The following is a 22,953-nucleotide window of genomic DNA, read 5'->3' as shown; positions in this document are numbered from 1 at the left end:
GAAACGTTTGAGATTTTCCGCATCTCTTAGCAATGAATGAGTTTCCAGTAACCGGATCCTTGTGTTTGCGCTAGCTAGTTTTGACGTAAAATACACGATTTTGGTGGGAGAACATCACTCTTTCGCCACCATTTTACCACCAATGGATTTAGGTAAGGTTGATACGAGGAAAGTGAACATTTTTGTGTGATTAACCATGAAATATGTAATAGGATCTACCGATTAACCTTTCACCTGGCATAAGGTTTATTGTGTAATTGACATTGCAAAATTGTCTCAAAATATCACATAATTAATTACAAATCGACAAGAAACGACTCGGTATAGTCTCATTAAATATATTTAGATTTGTAGAGCCTGTTTTCGTATTCGTCTTTGATAAACAAATTATGGCTGACATTATACGTCCTCAACGGTAAGAAGTCGTTGTTAGTGGAGAGTGAAATTGCTTTTACCGAGCTGTTGCTCTTTGGAGAGATGAAACAAGTGGTGAGAAACACGAAGAAATCAGTAGGTCGAGTTCCAGCTTGTTTTAGAAAAATCCAAAGGTTTCTGAGCTGTCGCTCTTCGCTATTTTCGACTACAAACACAGTGCGGTTTCTTCAACACAAAAATTTTCTACAGAGGTTTCTTCGGCTGATCTAATTGACTAATCATGGTAGTTTACTGTAACAGCACAATTATTTCCAATGCTACAGTACAGTCAGTAGCCAACGCATCCTACGGAATCGCCTTTAGGCGTCTTGTCTTTTGTCCAACTGCTTTATTTTAAGCACATTTCATACAAAGCGGAAAAAGCGAGGTAGATAAAAAGTACAGCACGCCCAGCTGACCAGTTAAACAGGTTTTAAGGAAAAGTTACTGCCAGTGAAAACGTACTGGCAGGTTAGTGAGATAAAGAACCAAAACTGCCTCGAACCAATTTGCATCCACATTCCAAAACGCCGCTGGAGAGAAAAGAATCGTTCTTACTTAAGAAACTTGCACCTGTAACACTTGTATATTTTTGTGCAATAACAAACGGTCCACATCAGCCGTGGCTCACACGGATATTCTGATAATGTCTTCAAGTTTAAATCAAGCTTCTATTATCATCTTTTATTGCTATCACCCGTATTATTCATTTTAGTATTATCATCATAATTGCTATCATCATCATTATCATAATTAATCAAAGTAAAGCCTGAATAAGATTCCCCGACACGAAAACAGAAATAGGAAAGATTCTTCACTAACTTAATAAATTTTTTACCTTAGCTGAAAGTTTCTTCGAAATGGGTCAACTTGTGAACCTTTTGAATTATTGATGGTTTTAAAATAAAAAAAAAAGGTTGATCCTTAGGCGGAGATCCATTACCTTACAGATTTGAACCTGTTTTCTTTCCTTAAATGATTTAATTCATCCAGCTACTAAGTTAACCACGCTTACCAAACTTCCCCTTGAAAACTTAATATAGTAGAACAAAGGCCCAGGGGAGCATAACAGAACTTCCTCATACACGACGATAGACCAATGGGGTTTGGTATTTACCATGAAATCTCTTAACCTCTGGGCTGCCCACATGCAAATATTCTGAGCTATGACTTCTAAATCAAGCTTGGTTCTATCGTAAAAGTCAAACGCATCTCATCACAACCACAGTTCACAGTTTCTAACAGACAGAGGAAGAACTCCATAAGGTGAGTAAAAAGCAACGCTACCTAATGGAACCTAACTTATACATCAATTCGTTAATAAAAAATCAACGTAATCATGTTACCATACTTCATAGTTTCCAAGATATCTGCTCATTTTTGGAGTTTTTCATTGAGAGAAGTTCGGCTGAAGTAAAAAGTATAATCACAATTCTTGAGTAGCAGCGCTCATCTCTAGAATTCGAAGTGCTTTACAGTGAAAACCTCACTGAGTAAGAAAAATATGGTGACATATACGGACAAATAAAACTACATCAAGTTCAGTATTGTAAACCTTACAAAGACGCATTAGCGGTTTAAACCGCTAGTAAGTAGTAAAATAATTTGGCCTAGCCCAGACAACTTAAGGACAAATATTAATAGCTTTTTTTTTAACAGGTTTAAGTGTTCCAATAAAAGTTCTAATTCTAAATTTAGAAGCCAAGTTAAATGTAGAACTCGACAAGGTGAGCCATTGGTTATTTGCTAACAAATCATCTTCAATTTGAATATTGAAAAAACTAGCCTTGTAGTATTCCGTTCTCCACAACGAAGAATAGCTCGTAAGTTGCATCTTAGTATCTCCAATATGTCTGTTAAATCTGATAATTAAGTTAAATATTTAGGACTCATTTTTTATTCTAATTTGAACTGGAAACCATTTCTACACGAATTGAGCAACTAGATTTCAAAAGGTATTGGAGTACTATCTAAATTTAGATATTATGTAAACAGAAACATATTACTTCAATTATATTATTCACTCATTTACCCCTTCCTCACCTACAGTTTATCAATTTGGGGCAATACTTATGGTTCTACTCTCAGACCTTTCATAATTCTTCAAAAGAGAGCAATACGTACTATAACTTTTTCGGTACCAAATGAACACTCTGAGCCTCTCTCTAAGGAATTAGAGATTCTCAAGTTAGCTGATCTTGTTACCCTTCACGATGCACTCCTTATCTATCACTATCACCATAACCTTCTTCCATCTTCCTTTGAATATGTTTTTCAAACAGTAGCATCCACACATTCATACAATACCGGGCTTGCTTCTAAATCAACCTATTACATTAATACCATCAAAACAAACTATGGTAAATTCAACTTTCGCTTTGCAGCTGTAAAATTTTGGAATCACCTTGATGAAAGCATTAAACACTTCCCCCTTAAAACGTTTAAACACAAAGTCAAGTTTAACATCTTACAGACTTACTGTTCATGAGTCCTCTGGCACATATTTATTCATTCATTCTCTTATTTATTTATTTATTTACTTATTTATTAATTTTTTAAACTATTTTCTGCTTTGCTCTAGCTTTAGTGCCAACCTACCTTTAATACTTAAACACTGATGACTTAGATTTACTCAGCTCGAGTAGCTTTTTAGTTATTCTGAGTAAATGTTACCCCTTCTGTATTACTAGATTACGTTGGGAATTAAGTTTAAATCTTATTCATGGTACTAAAGCTTGTTGTTGTTGTTGTTGTTGTTGTTTTAGTGTAACTACTACAGAACCAATACTCAATCTAAATATCAAGCTTGAAAGGTAATTCGTTGCCAAATTCATGTCGATGTAAGATCAAAGAAAGTGAAGGGGTTGGAGTAACAAATAAAGCAGTTGATAGGGTCCCAGTACTCGTTTGGAAGCCATGGTATCATTATCATATTAAGATCTCCTGGTCAGGAGTCGCAGTTATCCATAGTAGTCCGTGACATTATCATTATTGTCCGTTGAAATTTGCGAAAATTATATCGTGTATATCGCAAGAAGACGTTTACTGGTCTTCTTACTAATTATTTCAGCTTCGCCCCTTTGATTCACAAATTAGGTTTAGTCAGAACTTTGATTGACAGAGCATATAAGATCAATAATTCCTGGGTTGGTTTTCATCTGGATGTCAAGAAACTTATTTTTTTGCTAAGGAAAAATTGTTTTCCATCCTGGGTCATAAACAAGATCATTTACAGGTTTCTAGCGAAGAAAAATAATCCTTCTTCTACTGGGCAGATCGTCTCTTCTAACTCCGGTAAACCTTCTGCGCACTATTATAAACTTCCCTACGTTGGTCGGTTTTCGAACATCGCTCAGATTAAGTTAAGACAACTACTCAAACGTTATTGTAGAGCTGATTTAGATGTTAAGTTAGTCTTCAGTACGTTTAAACTCAGAAACATGTTCAGTGTGAAAGATTCAGTACCGCTAGGTCTACGTTCGCGTGTCGTATATAAATTTTCATGTGCTGGCTGTAATGTCAGTTATATTGGTGAGACCACTCGCTATATTTGTACACGAGTTCGTGAGCACCTCTTGTCGGACAAAACTTCGCATATTTACAAGCACCTGCAATCATCAAGGACCTGTCTTGACTCTTGTGATACTGAATGTTTCACGATCTTAGCTTCTGCCGCTTCAAAATACTAAATTAAGATCAAAGAGGCACTGCATATAAAGTGGGAAAAACCTATCCTTAATCAGCAATTGAAACATCTAGAATTGTCTCTTTCCTTTTAATTATGTTGTTCCTTGGTCTTTTAATTTATTTTTATTATTATTTTATCTATTTATTTATTTGTTTATTAATTTTTTGATCTAGTCTAGAGCGCGCTATTACATTTTTCGCGTTTTTAACATTCAAATGTAACGTAAGCCCTGACACGTAGTTTGTAACGTACCTTAATATAAATTCAAATGTACAACAGTTAAATGCTCATTTGCAACTGAAGATGACATGAGAATGTCGAAACATGTCTTGTAAATTTAAACTCAAAGTTGTTGTTTCTTTTTTGAAAGTTACGAAAATTATCTGATGAGTCTCTTGGCCGAGACGAAATGCAGTGTCATATCGCCACGGAATTTTTTCACACTTACAATCTTTCATTGTATATATTGTAACTCGTGAACGTATGGCTGGGAATCGTTCTGAAATAGAGGGCTAGCTAGATTGCTAACATCTTGACTTCACGAACGGGACTTTGAACGCGATGCTCGACGGGTTCGTTTGAAATTTACGAAAACTATAAGACGAGTCTCTTGGTCGAGACGAAACACCGCATCATAACAACCAGAAAATTTTTTCACAAGAATTTGACAGTTTTTTATCGGAATTACTATTGCTTCACTCTTTTCCCCTAAAGATATTTTTAAGGTCTTACTGCACAAACAGATGAAATAAAAATTAAATCGTATAAAAAACAAAATAAGAACGAACCTCAATCAGGAAGCTAGTTTCAGGTCTTCTGTGACATTTCTCATGCTTGAACCGCGCGCCGTTTCGCTTTACGCACTTTCTCTATTCCTTCTGAGTTTCGAGTGGGTTTTAGAATTAACTATTGTCAGAAAGCATGTCACGAGTAAACTTAATCAGTGACACTATGGTGAACTCTTGGATAAACCATGTGCATCATTTCCTTGCAACGTTATTGTAATTCGAGCCATGCTTTTAGCATGATTTACAACAGTGTGTTGATGGGAATGTTCGCATTGTTCTCCTTTGACCGCACCTCAACATGGTATCGATTACCCAACACTCCACAGTGTCCCTTTTCCGTAATGCCCTGAAACATCGCTTTTTTCACCATTCCGGCTGATTTAAAGAATAACAAGTGGGGTTGTAGAGCAAGGAATTCAACCCTAGATTTCTAGTCTGCAAACATGTTTCAAACGAATTATCTTTGAAAAAGACAACGCTAACGAGGTTATTGTGCAACGTGATACACGCTGGTGACGCACGAGGAAATCCAAGGTTTAACATAAGAAGGCTCAATACTTGCTTAAAGTTTTGGATCAGTTGGAACTGTTCGAGAGCCGAGGACGACACCTCAAGCATTTTAAGTAAGGCAGCGCACTGGGCACTCTTAATGACTGTAATTACCAAATTCCACTTTAGGAGGCCACCTCTATAAATGGAGCCCAATTATCATTGAAGAGCTCCAGGGGTCGACCGATCATTACGCTTCAAACAAACAACCTGCTCTCTAAGATTAGAGTGATCAGTAACAAGTTACAATTGATCATCAGTTGCAATCGGTCGTCAAGTCAGTCATGAAAACAAATGCTGTCGGTGACAATGAATAGCTGCTTAAAGCCAAAACTACAAGCCTGTTTGGTGTACGTAATTAATTGCTGTGTTATGTTGTGATGTCACTAATTGTAAGAACCCATCTAGCACTTGCAAGGGGTGACCAGTCAGTGATGATGATTCTTTAAGAGTTGAAGAACGAAACTTTGACTGTTCCCCACCAAACACTGCTTATATTTATACGATAAAAAAGGTCCGGTACTTGGAGTAGCTGGAAGCAAGGGTTTCTATTGTAGGATTTAAGAAATCTCGAGCAAATGTAAGAATGTACTATATAACATTTGAAAAAGATGATTTTTAAACAACATCGACTAAAAGCGTTCCTCAAATCTTTGTTTTCATGGTCACAATCTCTATCTTCGAGTAATGCCTTATGTTTCCAAATTTTGTGCCCTAAAGAGGATAATTAGCACATGAAACTGAAAAAGATAGGTTACCGTGCTTTGAAGAGGAAAAGTCCTCCTCTCCTGTTTAGCCCTTCCATTGATTGAGAGAAAAGATATCGTTCACGTTATCTGAATGCGCGCGTACCTTTCGCAAGGAGTTATGGGCAGTGTTATGCGTAGTACAGGATGCGTACTGCAATACTGAGGATTCACAGTCAACCACTAAGATTCGATGGCTTTCAAAGCTGGTTGTGTAGATTTTCATTTTTTTCTAACTATTATGGTCGACACTCTATCGAGTTAACCTGATTTCTACTGGCACTGGCTGGCTTTTAATACAAATCATAAATTTAGCTTGATACCATAATTATGAATGAGATATGAATTCCTACTAATTGCATTAGTTTGCCATTTGGGTCCTGGAAAGTAAAACACCGCTAATATTTCATGCTTTCAGCATTAGCGTTGAATTGTTTTCACGGAGACGTTCGCTTTGTGTTAGTTTAGCTCATTTTGGCCGACGTCGATCTTCACGATTGACATATATAGCGCTGAATACCAAAGATTCCTCTTGCTTGTTTTGGCATGAATGTTAGGAGATTTCATTATACTGACCTGTAGACCTTGAAATTTAATTCCCAGAAATCAATTAGCTGTTCGCTGGGGTCTCGATCGAGGATCCTCCTATTGAAATATCTTTCTCAGCTTGGAAGCAAATACCGTCGTAAAGTGCTAAAACAGTTCTTGTAGCCAGCAAAGCCATGAAAAAATCGACCACGAGGTTACTCTTCTTCTTAATGACTGGATGTTTCTTGAATGGAGTGAAGGGCATCCAGTGTAGTACGAGTGGTACTAACGGAATGGCTGCCTGCCAATGCAACTTCATGGGGGCATGTGATGCAAAAGGAAGAAAGAATCCCAACTTGGCACGGTACTTGCCGAAAGGTATGGATAACTTTGGGCTTATCGAGAGAAGGCGGCGAAACCTGGCATATTTGTGTGAAGGTGTGGATGCAGTAGGAATTCTGTATGACTGCAATAACCGAATTCCTCTCTATGCGGCCACCGTGATCCATGGGGCCCAGTTAACAGGAACAAGCTTAGGTGGTCGGCCAGGCGTTAAATTTTTACAAAGCAGGTTGCTCAATCCGCCTTTTCAACAACAAGATGGAGATTATGTACGTGCTTTAAAGCGAGAACTTTGCTATACAACGAAAAAAGGGAGCAAGTACCTCGTTGACGTGAACTGGTTAAAAGCAAGTGGACGCAGAAAACGTTTCAGGACCAGAGTCTGTCCAGGAGGATCGGTAGTCAAAACATCAGTACACCGCGGACACTTGATTGCCTCACAATACGGTCGCAACAATCAAGCTAAGAAAAAAGCAACTTTTACCTACACCAATGCTGTGCCTCAGTTTGGAGTGTTTAATTCGCAGCCTTGGAAAACCTGCGAGAGCCGACTCATTACATGGGGAAATCAGAACTGTGCTCAGGTGAAAGGAGCAACGAATGTTCGGTTATTTATCGTAGTTGGTGCCATCCCATCGACAGTAAGTGTATCCTCGAAATGGAGATATTTTGGCAAAAAGGGGTTCAGCGACTACAAAGACACTATCGGCGATTACCGGGTCAACGTGCCTAGTGACATGTGGACTGCTGCCTGCTGTACTTACAGCGTTAAAGGAACATTGAAATATCGCAGCACGGCCTTTTGGAGGGAAAACAATCCGGGAAATGCAGAATGTGAAAAGACAGACGTAGGCTCCTTAACGAGTCTGTTGTCCAGAAGAATTCGCGGTGGGACCGTGAGTTTCAATTTATTTCCGCAAACATCTCAGTGCAACAATAAGAAAAATCATATCCAGCTGCCGTGACAAAGGCAGTTGTCACAGCGAACATAGACTAAGAAAGATCATCAGAGAGCTTAGAGGGAGCTTATCGAATTTCAGCCGAGAGCTAAACATCTTATTTTTCAGTGACTGGGGTCAAGTTCATTGAGAATGTAAAAACGCCGAGGCTTGTGATTAAGCACGTGCTCACGTTTACAAGAGAGCAATCCTTAACAAATATGCTTTATAAACTCGATAGTGAGTTAAAAAATACATTTTTGGGCAGTTCAATGTTTAACTTTTACATCTGGATTTGCTATATTGCATTTAGCAACGTGTATCTCTGATCCTAATTTAAATTCCATGCAGGAAAGGAATATGTGACACAATAAATAAAGTTCATCGACATAATTTGATGTTACTGCGATCAACTTCTTTCCTATTGAAATACTGCTGTATTGACACAGGTCAGACTGTCTAACAGATACAGAGGCGTGGACAACAATGCCGAGTTTTGCAGATTGTTTGAACTCTTGGTACATCCATTTAATCATATATTCTCATACGTTACATGTCCGTTTATCAGCACACTGAAGCAACGCGAACTGCAGTGATCAAGGGTTGCTTTAGGCTAGCATTATTATACACTCACAAGGACATTCGGTTTTGGTTTTATTGCGTTCCCTCTACGTTTATCTCGACCCTTCGTTTAGAGTCTGTGTACTTCGCAAGTATTGTTGTAGGCCTGTTCGCTGGGAAAGTTCAATTTTTGTTTCAATGTTTGCAAGAGTCATCATCTTTCAAATAAACCGGGCGGGAACAAAATTGTAGGCTTTTGGGCCGGGTTGTTCGAAAGGGGGTTAACGTTAATCTAGGTTTAGAAGTTAACCTTGGCTTGAATTTCTCCCGTAGAAAAGCGCGTTTAAGGGCAAAGGAAGTTGTTGGGCCTTCTCTCAATATGACATTAAACTGACCAAAAATACAAAAGAAAAATCCTTTTGCAGGGCTATAGAACTGAATTTTAAATTTTACACTAATCCCGGGGAAGGTTAACCGCGTTTTGAACAACCCGGCCCTGAGCGTAAGAGTCTATAGGCTGGCTACGCTCCTGACCATGATTATCGTGTGTGATCGAATGCTAACGGGGAGTCTCAAAACCGTTTTGTTATTGCTATTTCTAAAAGAAAAATCGTACATTAAACACTTAACGCGTACATATGTTACGAGCTACATTACCTTGACCCCATTTTTTGAGCCCAGTTGCTCATCAAGGTTAAGAGAGACGTGTATCATTCAATGCACAGGAGCTGTTCGCTTGGTATAGTATTGAAGCTGGGTAGGGGTAATAGCTGTCGAGAAGTTTTATAAGTATGCTTGTAATGGTGACTTGTTTATGCACAGTTTGAAAATTTTCATTAATATTTGTTCAGAGGAAATGAACGACAGCTCAAGCTAAAATCATACGAGTCAATGTTATGTGTTAGATGCAAATAAACTCGGACATCAGCGGCCCGTCTTTATCATGTAAACAGGAAAAATACACGTTTTTCCCGAACCCTTCCGATGAGGTCATGGATAGTGCTCTATCATGTTTATGAGTAACCACTTCGTCAATTTCCTCTCTTTCTAAGAATTTATCTGCAATCACAAAAGTTTCTTTTTTCCGAAAAGAGGTTTAAGGGGTTAAGAAACCGTTGGCCAGATTGTGCATGTACTAAATTCCTCTGGTTTCATCTTTAATTTTAGAATTATCATCTGGTGCTGATAGTTTTGACAACTAGGAAATTGAATATTTCAGAAATCAGCAGACGATTTCATTAGAGTCGCAGGCTGTTGCAAAAATACAGACGCTGTCCGAGCCCCCTGCGCATGCGAAACTGTGTCTTCAATCGACATTTCAAGCACCACCTGTTCGGCGTTACAATACAACAGCCAATATGGGGAGTTTCAGACATCTTTACACCCTGGATGGTTTTATGGTTTTTTAGATAGGTAACAGAAACATCAAAGAACGTTTCAAAAGTTTAACTTTTTAAGCTCTTCCCCCCGAGCACCTCGCGCAGTACGTGAATTTCTCCTTTAATCTAAAGCTGGCACGAGCGTTATTCATTTGTTGCTGATTCATTCAATTCAATCCCTTTGAATACACTAAGATAACATTATAGGGTGTTTCACCTGTCGTTTTGAGGTCTACGGTAAATTTTTCATCCTTTGTACTCGATGGAACTAAAACATAAAAATCAACTTCTAATGTCCTGAATATTCCATGCACAATTATAGTGAGTAGCAGGAATAGAGCTAAATTGCCGGTTTTTACCCGCTAAGATTAAGTTGTCGGACATACATGTCAGATGTTAAATCAGCACCTCAGTGATGAGTACTCTTTGTTGACCCTATTTATTATTCTTTCAAGTAAGAGTTAATGTTCTGTTTTCCCAGGGGCGATGCTTCGGAGGTTCATTACTTCCGCGAAAATTCATGGACCATGTTATTTTGATTACACTAAAAAGATCGACTTCCCAGTTTGACTGGTATGGATTTGTAATAAAAAATATGAAAGTAACTATTGCCTTGCCCAACTGACTCAAAGGGAAGTCAATCCAAATTCCAAGTCAACCGGAAGAATCAGATCATATTTAGATTTGCTTGAACGTGTATCGCACGAGTTTGTTGGGGGTCTCGAACGAGGATCTTGCTATAGAAATATTTTTATTAGCTTGGAAGCAAATGCCGTCGTAAAGTGCTAATACAGTTCACGTGGTCAGCAAAGCTATGAACATATCGACCACGAGGTTACTCCTCCTCTTCTTAACGGGATGTTTCCAGAATAAAGTGAAGGGCAACCAGTGTAGTGCGACTGGTACTAACGGAATGGCTACCTGCCAATGCAACTTCATGGAGGCCTGTGATGCACAAGGAATGAAGAATCCCAACTTAGCAGGGTACTTGCCGAAAGGTGTGGATCAGTTCGGGCTTGTCGAGGGAGGGCAGCGAAACCTGGCGTATTTGTGTGAAGGTGTGGGTGCAGTTACCATTCTAAGTTACAATTCTAAGTAAGTACATTGGTTCCTCCTCCCAAATAGCTACCTACACCTACACCAATGCTGTGCTTCAGTTGGGGTCATTTAATTCGGTTCATATAAACTAATCGAGGCGGGAAGATCTAGGGACAGTTTACCAGTACAGGACTTATCTATAGATGAACTAAATAAACAATGAAAACGCTATTACGCAGTAAATAGAATAAACATAAAACAGAGCAAGTATATTAAGATTACGAAAAGAGGTTAACCTATAGTTTTAAATAACTTAATAAGACGGGAGACTTCGACATAATCATCTTCTGACCGCAAAAAATTTAGTAGTAATTTCTTTATCTTTTTACGAAAAGACGAACGTTTAAGTTGTTTAATCTAATAGGGGATAGAGTTCCAAATTTGGGAACCAATTGTAGAGAAAGAAGCATACATTTTATTTTTTCTAGAGAATTTAACAAAATACGAGTCAGTAGGTGCAGTAGGAATTCTGTATGACTGCAATAACCGAACTCCTCTCTATGCGGCCACCGTAATCCACGAGGCCCAGTTAACAAGAAAGAGCTTAGGTGGTCGGCCACGCGTTAAATTTTCACGAAGCGGATTGCTCAATCCTCAATTTCAACAAGAAAATAGAGATTACGTACGTGCTAAAAAGCGAGAACTTTGCTATACAACACGATTAGGGAGTAATTACCTCGTTGAAAGCGACTGGTTAAGAGCAAGTGGACATAAACAAGGTTTCAGCACTCAACTCTGTCCGGGAGGATTGGTAGTCAAAACATCAGTACACCTCGGACACTTGATTGCCTCACAGTATGGCCGCAACAATCAAGCTAAGAAAAAAGCATTTTTTACCTACACCAATGCTGTGCCTCAGTTTGAGTCATTTAATTCGAATTCTTGGCGAGTCTGGGAGAGTCGAATCATCGCGTGGGGCAATCAAAACTGTGCTCAGGTGAAAGGATCAACAGATGTGCGGTTATTTATCTTAATTGGTGCTATCCACTGTGAGGGCCCCACTAAAAACCGCTAAGGCGAGTTGGGCTCCCTCGTTAAATATTATTATTATTAGTATTATTATTATATTTATTATTATTATTATCATATCCCATCGACAGTAAGTGTATCCTCGAAATGGAGATATTTTGGCAAAAGGGGGTTCAGAGACTACAAAGACACTATCGGCGATTACCGGGTCAATGTGCCTAGAGACTTGTGGACTGCTGCCTGTTGTGCTTATAACGATCAAGGAACATTGAAACATCGCAGCATGGTCTTCTGGAGGGAAAACAATCCGGGAAACGCACAATGTAATAGGGTAGACGTAGGCTTCTTAAGGAGACTGTTGTCCCAAAGGACCCCCGGAAGGACCGTGAGTTTCAATTTATTTCCTCAAACATCTCAGTGCAACAATATGCACAATTATATCCCTCTGCCGTGATAAAGGCAGGTCATCGAGAGCTGAGAGGGAGCTTATTAAATTTTAGCTAAGAACTTAACATCTTCTTTTACTGTAAAAACACCGAGGCTTGTAATTAGGCAGAACCTTGGTCTTTTACGTAGAATTAAGTATTATTTACCTTATAATGCCCGGTTGCTTTTTATAATTGCTTAGTGCTACTTGTTTTCGATTATGCTGATTTAGTCTGGGGCCGACAAGGACAATGTCACACTAATGAAGGAATTGCAAATTCTGCAAAACAAAGCAGCTAAGTTGTTATTAGATAGATCACTTCACTCCTCATCCACTGATGCATTAACAGTCTTGAGATGGCTGAATCTTGAAGAACGTAGGAAATGTCATCGATGTATATATGCATAACCGCCTCCCGGTTAGCTCAATGGATAGAGCGCTGGACTGTTGTGCGGGAGGTCGAGGGTTCGAGCCCCGGCCGGACCAACACTCAGGGTCTTAAAATAATTGAGAAGAATTTGCTACCTTTCTATAACATCTAGAAATGATTAGATATTCTAGTGTTCTCGGATAGGGACGAATAAATGGAGGTCCCGTCTCATGCAGGGTTGGGGTAGGAGACGTTAATTTCCCACACATGAGATTACTGTGTGATGGATGTCCTCCCCTGGGGTGGGATGGGTGGGTTTATTGGGCCCGCAGTAATCGGCGCAAGCTGTTGCGGTGTCCCTGCCGGTTGGCGAAGCTAAATAAATCTAAATATAAATCTACAAGTGTATTAATGGCGAAATTAATCATTCTTTGGACATTGTAAGAAGGAGTGATATGCACTCCTACAATACGCGCAATAACGATACTATAAAGCTCTCCAAAATCAAATACAATTGGTGAAAACATCGTTCGCGGTATCACTGTTTCAAAGACTTTAATGAGCTAGAGAGAACTGTAAGAAACTCAGTAAGTTTGCCAATTTTTAAGAACTGTCTTTTTTTCTGTCTTTTATAATTAAGCATTTTTTTTTCAGTGTATATGTTGTAATCCTTTTTATATTTTGATTTTAGCTCAAATTTCTATATTTTAATTGTATTTTTACATAATAAACATCTAGTACTTAGGGCCTCTATGTAAACTACCATTGTGATGGAGCTTCCTAATAAAAGATTTTTATTATTATTAGCGATCCTTTAAAGATAAGCTTTTTAAACTAGACAGTAAGTTGAAGAATCAATTTTTGGGCAGTTCGATGTTTAAGTTTTATATCTGGATTTGCTTTATTGCATTTATCAACGTGTATCTCTGATCTCAATTTAAATTCCATGAATGACATAGATACGTGACAAAGTAAATAATTATTATCGTATATGATCGAATGCTCACAGTGAGTGGCAAAACCGTTTTGTCATCGCCATTTATAAAAAAAAAAATTTACATTCAACACTTAAGGCGTGCATATGTTACGAGCTATATTCACCTTGACTCCATTTTTTGGGCCCAGTTCCTGTATTATTCGCCGGTACATGAGCTGTTCGCTTGATTTAGTATTCAATGTGGTAACGAGTCGAGAAGTTTTATAAGTATGCTTGTAATGTTGACTTGTTCATGCACAAATTGTAATTCTTCATCAATATTTGTTAAGAGGAAAAGAATGAAAGCTCAAGCTAAAGCATACGAGTTAATGTCCTGCATTTTCTGTAAATAAACACGGACATCAGCCGTCCGCCTTTATTAGGTGAACAGGAAAAATACGCGTTTTTCCCGAACCCCTCTGTTGAATTCATGGGATGTGCTCTATCACATCTAAGGGAAGGCGGATCAGATGATTTCAGTATCGGTGCTTCAACTACTTTGATGATTTCCTCTCTTTCTATTTAATAATTTCTCAGCAATCACAGAAGGTTTTTTTCCGCAGAAAGGTTTCAGGGGTGAACGGTAACCAGTGAACAGTTTGCGCATGTGCCAAATTTCTCTGGTTTCAACCTTAATTTCAGAACTTTCATCGCGTGCTGATATTTTTGAGGACTGCCAAATTAACTTGTTTCAGTAATCAGTATGTTTCAGTAATCAGTAGACAAATTGATTAGGACCACTGGTTGTTGAAAAAATACTGACGCTGTTGAACCCCTTGCGAAAATGTGTCTTGAATCAACATTTCACGCAATACCCGTTCGGCGTTACAATACATCGATCGTCTAATGCGGGGAGTTTCATCTGGATCTTTTAGACCCAGGATGGTCCTTGTTTCTTTAGATAAGTGACAGTAACGTAAAAGAACATTTAAAAAATTGAGCTTTTTCGCCCATGCACCTCGCGCCGAATAGGTGAACTTCTCTTTTAATCTTTAGTTGGCGCATGCATTCATTTGTTGCTAACTCATTCAATTCAAGCCCTTGTCGTTTTGGGTCGATGGTAAATTTTCTATCTTCTATTCTCGCTGGAACTAAACCATGGAAGTCAACGTCTAATGTCCTGAATATCTCAAGCACAATTAGAGTAACAAGGAGAGAGGTGAATTTTACGGTTTCTTTCCGCTAAGATTAAGTTGTCGGACAGAAGTGCCAGATATTACCTTTGCACTTCAGTAATGTGTGCTCCTCTTTGACCCTCTTAATTTTTCTTCCAAGTAAGAGGTAAAGTTCTATTTTCCCAGAAGCCAGTCTAAATTGTATATATACGAGTGAAAATGAATTCTAAAAACCCCTCTATAAGAGTTTATAAGGCCAAGATCGGGGAGATATACCAGGTAGAAATGAAGATAGCAACAAAGTAGAATAAATTGGCTAAACATTTTCAGAAATGGAATAAGTTTTTGCCACATATCGTTTTGTGGGATGGGTGTCGTCCAAACAGTGCAGAGTAACATAAGAAGTCAAATTTTATTGTAAAGCACACAATTTCGCTATATACTATTATTAAGGTACTGTAAGAAATTTACGTAACATATTGAAAGTAGTGTAATATGTCGTAAGGTAATGTAAATGTAGAGTATTGTGTAGGTAGTGGAAGTAATCGAGAGTAAGTCATCTACTGTAATCAAGTTTATTGTGAACTATACTTTGTTAGTGCCTGTGTTCTCAGTAAACTATTGTAAGCAACGTAAAGTTGCTGAGTTCTGTAGTGTATTGTAAGTAGAGCAATGTTTGTAAAATGCCAAAAAAAATAAAGAAATTACAATAAAAATGTTTAGTTGATTGCGCTAAAAACATCCACTTCCCATTTCGTCTCGTATGGATTTGTGAGATACCCTGATCGAGAGAAGGTCATGTTTAACGCCAGAAAACTCAAAGGAAAATACTTTGGGATATCGCCGGATCTACCAAAAGAAATCATGGAGCGCAGAAAGAAGAAGATGAAACTGTTCAAGTAGGCCAAAGAAGATGGTAGGACCACCTATTTTAGTAGGGCAGAACCTATAAACTGTTTATCGACGATGTTCAAATATAGAATTGTAGCTAATACCAAAATTCGGGCCATGTACAAAAATTTTATTTATTCAAATTCAAGCAATGTTTTGCTTCCAAAACCGGAGTTTTTTGTAATCTTATTGTCTCTACGTGTTATGAGAATTGCAAGACCCTGTTTGTTAGTAGCTTATTTAACAGCTTTTGCTGGCTACTTTTTTAATTGTTTAGTTGTATATCGTTCTGTCTTTTTCCTTTTGTGTTCAACCGTAGAAATAAATGTGTTAATTGCTTATTGTACTAGTGTGGGCGGCTCGCACAACACCTATGACTTGGTCTGCATGTGTGAAAGGGCTTTTTATAATATTATAATTTCTCCGCTTACTTTATAAATTCTGGCACCGATTTCGCATTTTATGAAACGTAGCTTAAATTTCAAAATGTTATCTTTAAATGCTCGAGAGATTCGTTCTCTTGACAAAAGGAAAGCGTTATTTAATTGGCTTGCGAAAGAGAAATCTGTTATCACCCTTTTACAAGAAACGTACAGTACTCCAGAAGTTGTTAACTTGTGGAAAGCTCAATGGAGAGGAGATATTTTCTTCAGTCACGGTTCGGAACACAGCAAGGGAGTTATGACTCTTTTCAAGGCGAATTTTGATTACGAAATCAAGTAATGTTAGCAAAAATCACGTCCAAATCGCTTTATAATGCATTTAAAAGCAAAAAGCAAATCCCTCCAACTGAACTGCGCAATTAAAGTTCAGGGAAAAATTTCCACAATTTCCGTTCGACTGGAAGAAAATATACTCCTTGCCTTTTACCGTCACAATAGAGAATTCCAAAATAAAGTATTAAATAATATAGTATTTACGAACGAAAGATTATTTAGGTGGGGATTGGCGGATTCGCCTTCATGTACTTTTTGTAAACAAGAGGTTGAATCCTTTGAACATATCTTTTTCTACTGCAATTTTACCAAGGTTTTCTGGGAAGCTTTCTGTTCTTGACTTGGTGAATATCAAGTTAGTTTTCAAACCTATACATTAATGGATATAGTTTTTGGAGTTTTCAATGCGGAAGAGGACTTTACTATTCTAAATCACCTAATACTGACAGCTAAATTTTATATCTACAGTTGTAAATTGAATTCTAAGAACCCCTCTATACGAGTTTGCAAGACCAAGATCGGGGAGATATACCAGGTAGAAATGAAGATAGCAACAAAGCGGAATAAATTAGCTTAACATTTTCAGAAATGGAATAAGCTTTTGCCACATATCGCTTTGTGGGATGGGTGTCGTCCAAACAGTGTAGAGTAGCATACGAAGCCAATTTTATTGTAAAGCACACAATTTCGCTATATAGTATTATTAAGGTACTGTAAGTAATTTACGTAACATATTGAAAGGAGTGTAATATGTTGATAAGTGATGTAAATGTAGAGTATCGTGTAGGTAGTGGAAGCAATCGATAGTAAGTCATCTGCTGTAATCAAGTTTATTGTAAACTATACTTTGTTTGTTGTTTGTTCTCAGTAAACTATTGTAATCAATGTACTGTGACCGAGTCCTGTAGTGTATTGTAAGTAGAGTAACGTTTTGTAAAATGCCAAAAAAATAAAGAAATTACAAAAAAATAGTATGGATTTGTGACACAAGAAAAGGAAATAAAAGTAATTGTAACATTGCCCCAACTGACTCAATTGACATATGGTTCCCTAATCCACGTTCGTAATAATGATTATATTCTTTCCTTATCTATCAGCTAAAAATTACGGGAAATGCTTTGACGCCTGCCTCGGAAAATTCTCTCTCGTACATTGTTTCGACATCTCCCTCTCTTTCCTCGAATTTCCCGGTAATTACGTCGATCTTTCCATGAAAGGAGGTGAAAGGTGACCAGTTGGTACAATTTCAACAGTTCTCTAGTCTCTTACCAAAAAGGTTTACTGTTTTGTCAACTCCCAGGGTAAACATGCATGGGTCTTAATCGAAGTTTTCAGGTGTTGGCGGCATCAGTTGCACTTCCTCCGTCATTACAGCAAAAACACAGAATATAGACAAGGAAAAGCACCTCTTAGAGACCTCCCTGACAAGCCATCAGTCATGAACACGGCTGGAAGATATCATAACACATTTGGTCGACTTTCCGATCGATAAAACAGCAGGCAATTTGTTCAGAATTTGTCTCTATTTCACACGGTGAAGAAAACTACAGACACAATGTATGACTTGATAAGGCTAAGATGAAAAACGGGTGCCAACCCCAAAGAACATTATAAACCTTAGTTGCCCGGAAACTGGGTACAAGTAATAAGAACTAAAAGCAGTTTATGCATTACTTTGGATGATAAGGAGACAAAAGCGGATTATATCTTGGACGAAACTTGATAAAATTATCTTATGCATCATTCAAGAAACTGAACTTTTCTTTCCGTCTTCAGAAAACAATCACCCTAGGCCAGCAAAAGATGATCAGGATCCCAGACTTGTCTATCTAATTATCGGCCAATCTCCTTGCTCTCTGTTTTTAATAAATTGCTTGAAAAACTTATGTGCAATAGATTAGTTGATTTCCTTGAAAGGAAAAAAGTGTTTTTTGATAATCAATTTGGTTTTAGGGCTAAGCACTCCAATGATAATGCTATCCTTAGTATTTTTAATAGAATTCAAAGGGCAATTGACGATAGGGATTTTTCCTGTGGTACATTTTTAGATTTCAGTAAGGCATTTGATACCATATATCATGAGATATTGTTAAGAAAATTGGAGTTCTATGGCATACGTGGGATTGCAAACCAGTGGTTTAGTTCAAATCTTGCAAATCGTTTGCAAACAGTCACTATAAATGGAGTAACTTCTATCAGTATCGCTCGGCACTAAAAAAGTGAACTTCCACACTTGCTCAAGATTGACTTTTCTAAAGAAAAGTGCCACGGAAAATGCTTGAAAGAGCATTTCTGAGCCTCTTGATTTCAAAATTTTCTGGGGGAGGTATGCCAGACCCGAAAATTGTCTCGTCTTGTTCTGAAGTCTGGCTACGGCCCTGACTTAGTTGATATTACCAAATTACCTTGTTACCCCCACCGACGCAACACCACAGTTTCTTTAGAAACTTATCCCCTTTGTAATCAAACAACTTAAGGCAACTCAGTCTGTGGAAAATATTTATCTAAACAAAATAATGTTCCCATTTTTAATTGCAGTATCCTTAATAATCTTTATCACGTGAACACTTTTTATTATTTAATAAGCTGTCAAAATACCACCTTAATAAACCTTCTATAAAAGTGTTCAAGTGCTTGTAAAAAGTAAACTATAAAAAAAAGCTATGCAAAAGTTTTCTTGGAACTCGACCCCCGTGAGCTCTGAATTCATTCAAAAAAGTCCATTCCCAGTCTTTCATTAATCATTACCCGAGTTTGTTGGCTCAGAGCCACTTTGATTTGAATTTAGTCGCATCTGATTTTGCTACGTTGACATTCACTGTCAAAGGAGGGAGTATCCCTAAGGTCATAGAAAGTGGCAATCAACCGAAAATAACAGTCATAGTTTAATTATGAATGTGGTATACGAAAACAGGATTAAAACTGATTTAAAAGGACGACTTAACTCTTTTGTAATCAATGCATCTCGAGATAACGCTTTAGTCCATGATATTTCTCCCTACAACTGCAACGTTCCTTGATCAGTCACTGCGTGATGTACGCAGTAATATCAATGTCCTCAGCAAGCGTATCCCGCCTGTTAAACTGAAGAACGAATACGGGATAAAATGTCTTCTGCTCAATAATTTGACCCTGTTTCGTGACCAAACTTTCGCATATGGCCAAAGAAATCTAAATTCAGCAATCTATTCTTCTCAGTAATAGGTATGTCGCCGTCAACAGCGATAAATAATCCACCAACTCTCGGTCGATTAAATGCACTCAAAAGGTGTGCCCGTTTATTTAAATCTCATGACTCTGTAATTTTGTTTTTGGAATGGATACCTGATACTTTCGGTAAATGTTGATTTGAGTAATACTGAAGCTGGCACAGAGGTCAACTTTAAATCCCGAAAGCGGATATTATGGAGGAATTCACCACGAGTTTTCTTTTCCTCGTCGTGATCGAGTATCTTCTGAATGAAGTAGCCGGCCAGCAGTGTAGTACGATTGGCATCGATGGAATAGATGGCTGCCAGTGCACTTTTATGGAGGCCTGTGACGAAAAAGGAAAACCAAAGTCTACTTGGCCTCAATACTTGCCAACCGGTGTAGATCAGTTCGGGCTTGTCCATGGAGGATCTCAAAATTTGGCGTATCTCTGTGAGGATAGTGCAGTGGCCATTCTATATGACTGCAACAACCGAATTCCTCTTTATGCGGCCACAGTGATTGAAGGCGCCCAACTATTAGGACGTGACTCCGGGCGTCGACCACCCGTTGATTTTAGAAGAAGTAGTCTAAAATGGCTATATCTTAAATTTCAGCAAGCACTTAATGATTACTTTCGATCAAACAACCGAGAGCTTTGTTATGCAACAAAGGAAGGGGGAGGCAGGTACCTCGTTGACCGTGACTGGGTTATTTCAAGTGGATACAGAAGCCGTTTTAGAACTGACGACTGTCCTGGAGGAGCGTTGATCAAAACAGTTATACACCGCGGGCACTTGATTGCCTCACGGTACGGCCGTCGAAATCAAGCAAAGAAAAGAGCAACTTTTACCTACACAAATGCCGTCCCTCAGTTTGGATTGTTTAATTCGCATCCTTGGCAAGTCTGTGAGGGCCACCTGGTAATGTGGGGGACTCAGAATTGCGCGGAAGTGAAAGGAGCAACGAATGTTCAATTATTCATTGTGGTTGGCGCTATGCCATCAACAATATTTCGTCCTTCTACACATAGATATTTTGGAAAAAAAGGATTCAGCGACTACATTGACAATGTTTACCGGGTGAATGTGCCAAAACATCTGTGGACTGCTGCATGCTGTAAGTACAAAGCTAAGCGAGTCTGGAAGTATCACAGCACGGCCTTCAAGAGGGAAAATAATCCGGGAATGGAACCATGTGTTAGGTCAGATATTAGCAAGTTATCGAAGTGGCTGCTCGGATTAGTAAGAGGTGGGACTCGATTAAATTTATTTCCGAGGACTCCCCAGTGCAGTGAGAAGAATAACTTTATTCCTCTATGGTGATGAAAAAACTTGAAACCGCCATTTTAGATAAGTAGGGCGTTATGAGAGAATTCTAGTAGTGAACGACGCTTTCGTGATCATTACTCACGTAGTAGGATTTTTAAGTATTTTATAGGAAAATTCATTACCTGACGAGGGAATTCCGCGTTAAATTGCACGCGAAAACCGATATCGCACGAATCGCGATACTGAAAAGACGCGCAGTCGTATAATCGTATCTCTGCAGAGAAAATAAGACTGCGTGACATGCTGTTCGGCAACTGCAACAAAATCCTGTCATTAGCTAAGTTCTTTATTAGCCTGCTGTGCCGGCGTATTTTGGGCGCACGAGTGCACATATTTTAGGCCGCTATCTTAGATTTGGTAACGGGGGAAGGAAAAAATATTAGTATTTTTCCTCCCCCTCCCTCTCCCCCGTTGCCCATTTTTCCACTTAACACCTACTCCCTCGGCAAATATTTCCTCGCCCCAATCCTCCACAGTTACCAAATCTAAGATGGCGGCCTAATACGAAAATGTGCGCTCGTGCGCTCAAAATACGCCGGCACTTCAGGCTAGTTCTTTATATAAGTGATCGTTAAGCGACCTAGTTGTTTCCAGTGCATGAACGTTTGGTTGGACTTCTTTAATTTACTGGATTTAGTTATCTCTGGGATTTTATAAAACAGGACTTGCGAGTCTAACTCTCATCTTCGGCTACTACCTCCTATTGGAAGCGAAGGCACATGTCGTTGAAATGAGTGAGTGATGGTGGTAACTATGGTAACTAGAATTGCGAGCTTGATCCAATTTTGACCCGATGTTTCCCGCTGTTACTTATTGTTTGTTTCGAAGCATCTTAGTAGTTCGACATTCACAATCGATACACAGTTACGCTCTCTTCTTTCGTGATTTCTGCCTTATAGCCATTTACGCATTATGTTATTTCAGTTCTCGACACTACAATATATGATAAACTTCTCAAAATAATTTCACAATGGCGTCTCCCACACGTAACTGAAAAAAAGACTTTTCCTTATAAAAATATCTTATTAGGCGTGAACTGCAAATCTTGGAAACTTTTAGAAAAATTTTGTTTATTCGAAGAGGGAGTATTTACCATTTTAATCAGCGACTAATAGCGTCACTAATGCCCAAAAAAGGGCCGCTTAACTGATCATGACTAAAACACCACACGAGTACATACGGGTAACATACGAGTTACATACGAGTAACCATGTTCGGAACATACGGATACATACGAATACACACGACTAACATACGACTAACATACGACTAAGATACGAATACATACAAGTAAAAAAAATACGAAAAAATACGAGTAAAATTCATACGAGTAAATTTTTATGCAAAGTATCGACAACTTAAGTCAATAAATATTTCTTTATTTAGTGTTGCAAGGAACGTTTCAATATTTCTTGAATTGTTAAGAGCTTTTGACGGCTTTAATAGCTTTGTAATTCCTGATATCTCGATGCAAAAAATACATACCCCTTGGACCTCTAATATGAAGTGTGTGTGTTTGTGAGTGTGTGTGTGTGGGGAGGGTAGGGGGTAAGGGGGGTTCGATGCCACTCCCTCAGAGTTTTGTAAATGAGGTAGATAGATAGATAGATAGATCACCTTATTTGTACACGGTAAATTCCACTCAGTGGTATACAAGCAATATACCTACAAATGTAAAACTTAAAACTATATAATCGTTATAAAATGTATAAAAAAATTAAAAGCCTAACCTAAACGAACTGAACTAACCTCTTATTAGAATGAAAATAAATGAAAATAAAAGTACTGCTTTTCAGGGACGCCGTGTCATTAGTTCACTCAAAACTGAAGTTACTTAGCTTCATCTTAAACTCACCTAATGTTTTAGATACTCTAATATCAGTCGGAAGGCTATTCCACAACGCGGCACCGCTATAAGAGAAACTTTTACGAACATAA

General features: G+C 38.3%; 3 protein-coding genes across 3 annotated transcripts; all 3 read left to right on the top strand.

The window, feature by feature from the left end:
* Positions 1–1,377: 1,377 nt before the first annotated feature.
* LOC111332082 (uncharacterized) lies at positions 1,378–8,391 on the top strand. Its single transcript, XM_088738023.1, has 2 exons — positions 1,378–1,680; positions 6,789–8,391. Exon 2 carries the CDS (start codon positions 6,908–6,910, stop codon positions 8,018–8,020), a length of 1,113 nt encoding a protein of 370 aa, XP_088594149.1. The 5' UTR covers positions 1,378–1,680; positions 6,789–6,907; the 3' UTR covers positions 8,021–8,391.
* A 2,325-nt stretch (positions 8,392–10,716) lies between these two features.
* Positions 10,717–12,537, top strand: LOC148741974 (uncharacterized). Its single transcript, XM_088738249.1, has 3 exons — positions 10,717–10,997; positions 11,487–12,012; positions 12,118–12,537. The coding sequence occupies exons 1-3, from the start codon at positions 10,748–10,750 to the stop codon at positions 12,452–12,454; spliced, it is 1,113 nt and encodes a 370-aa protein (XP_088594375.1). The 5' UTR covers positions 10,717–10,747; the 3' UTR covers positions 12,455–12,537.
* A 7,285-nt stretch (positions 12,538–19,822) lies between these two features.
* On the top strand, positions 19,823–22,409 carry LOC111322775 (uncharacterized). Its single transcript, XM_088737430.1, has one exon. It carries the CDS (start codon positions 19,900–19,902, stop codon positions 21,007–21,009), a length of 1,110 nt encoding a protein of 369 aa, XP_088593556.1. The 5' UTR covers positions 19,823–19,899; the 3' UTR covers positions 21,010–22,409.
* Positions 22,410–22,953: the final 544 nt, after the last annotated feature.

Source organism: Stylophora pistillata, chromosome 1 (assembly GCF_964205215.1).
Source record: "Stylophora pistillata chromosome 1, jaStyPist1.2, whole genome shotgun sequence".
Lineage (NCBI taxonomy): Eukaryota > Metazoa > Cnidaria > Anthozoa > Scleractinia > Pocilloporidae > Stylophora > Stylophora pistillata.
The sequence above is the reverse complement of the archived record's forward strand: the minus strand, read 5'-3'. Positions and strand labels throughout refer to the sequence as shown.

What these genes read in the sequence shown, in the direction of transcription:
- LOC148741974 (XM_088738249.1), top strand. Translation starts at nt 10,748, where the DNA reads ATGAACATATCGACCACGAGGTTACTCCTCCTCTTCTTAACGGGATGT. An exon ending in GTATTTGTGTGAAGGTGTGG is followed by an intron (nt 10,998 to 11,486) that starts GTGCAGTTACCA and finishes ACGAGTCAGTAG; the next exon opens with GTGCAGTAGGAATTCTGTAT. An exon ending in TTATTTATCTTAATTGGTGC is followed by an intron (nt 12,013 to 12,117) that starts TATCCACTGTGA and finishes TTATTATTATCA; the next exon opens with TATCCCATCGACAGTAAGTG.
- LOC111322775 (XM_088737430.1), top strand. Translation starts at nt 19,900, where the DNA reads ATGGAGGAATTCACCACGAGTTTTCTTTTCCTCGTCGTGATCGAGTAT.
- LOC111332082 (XM_088738023.1), top strand. Translation starts at nt 6,908, where the DNA reads ATGAAAAAATCGACCACGAGGTTACTCTTCTTCTTAATGACTGGATGT.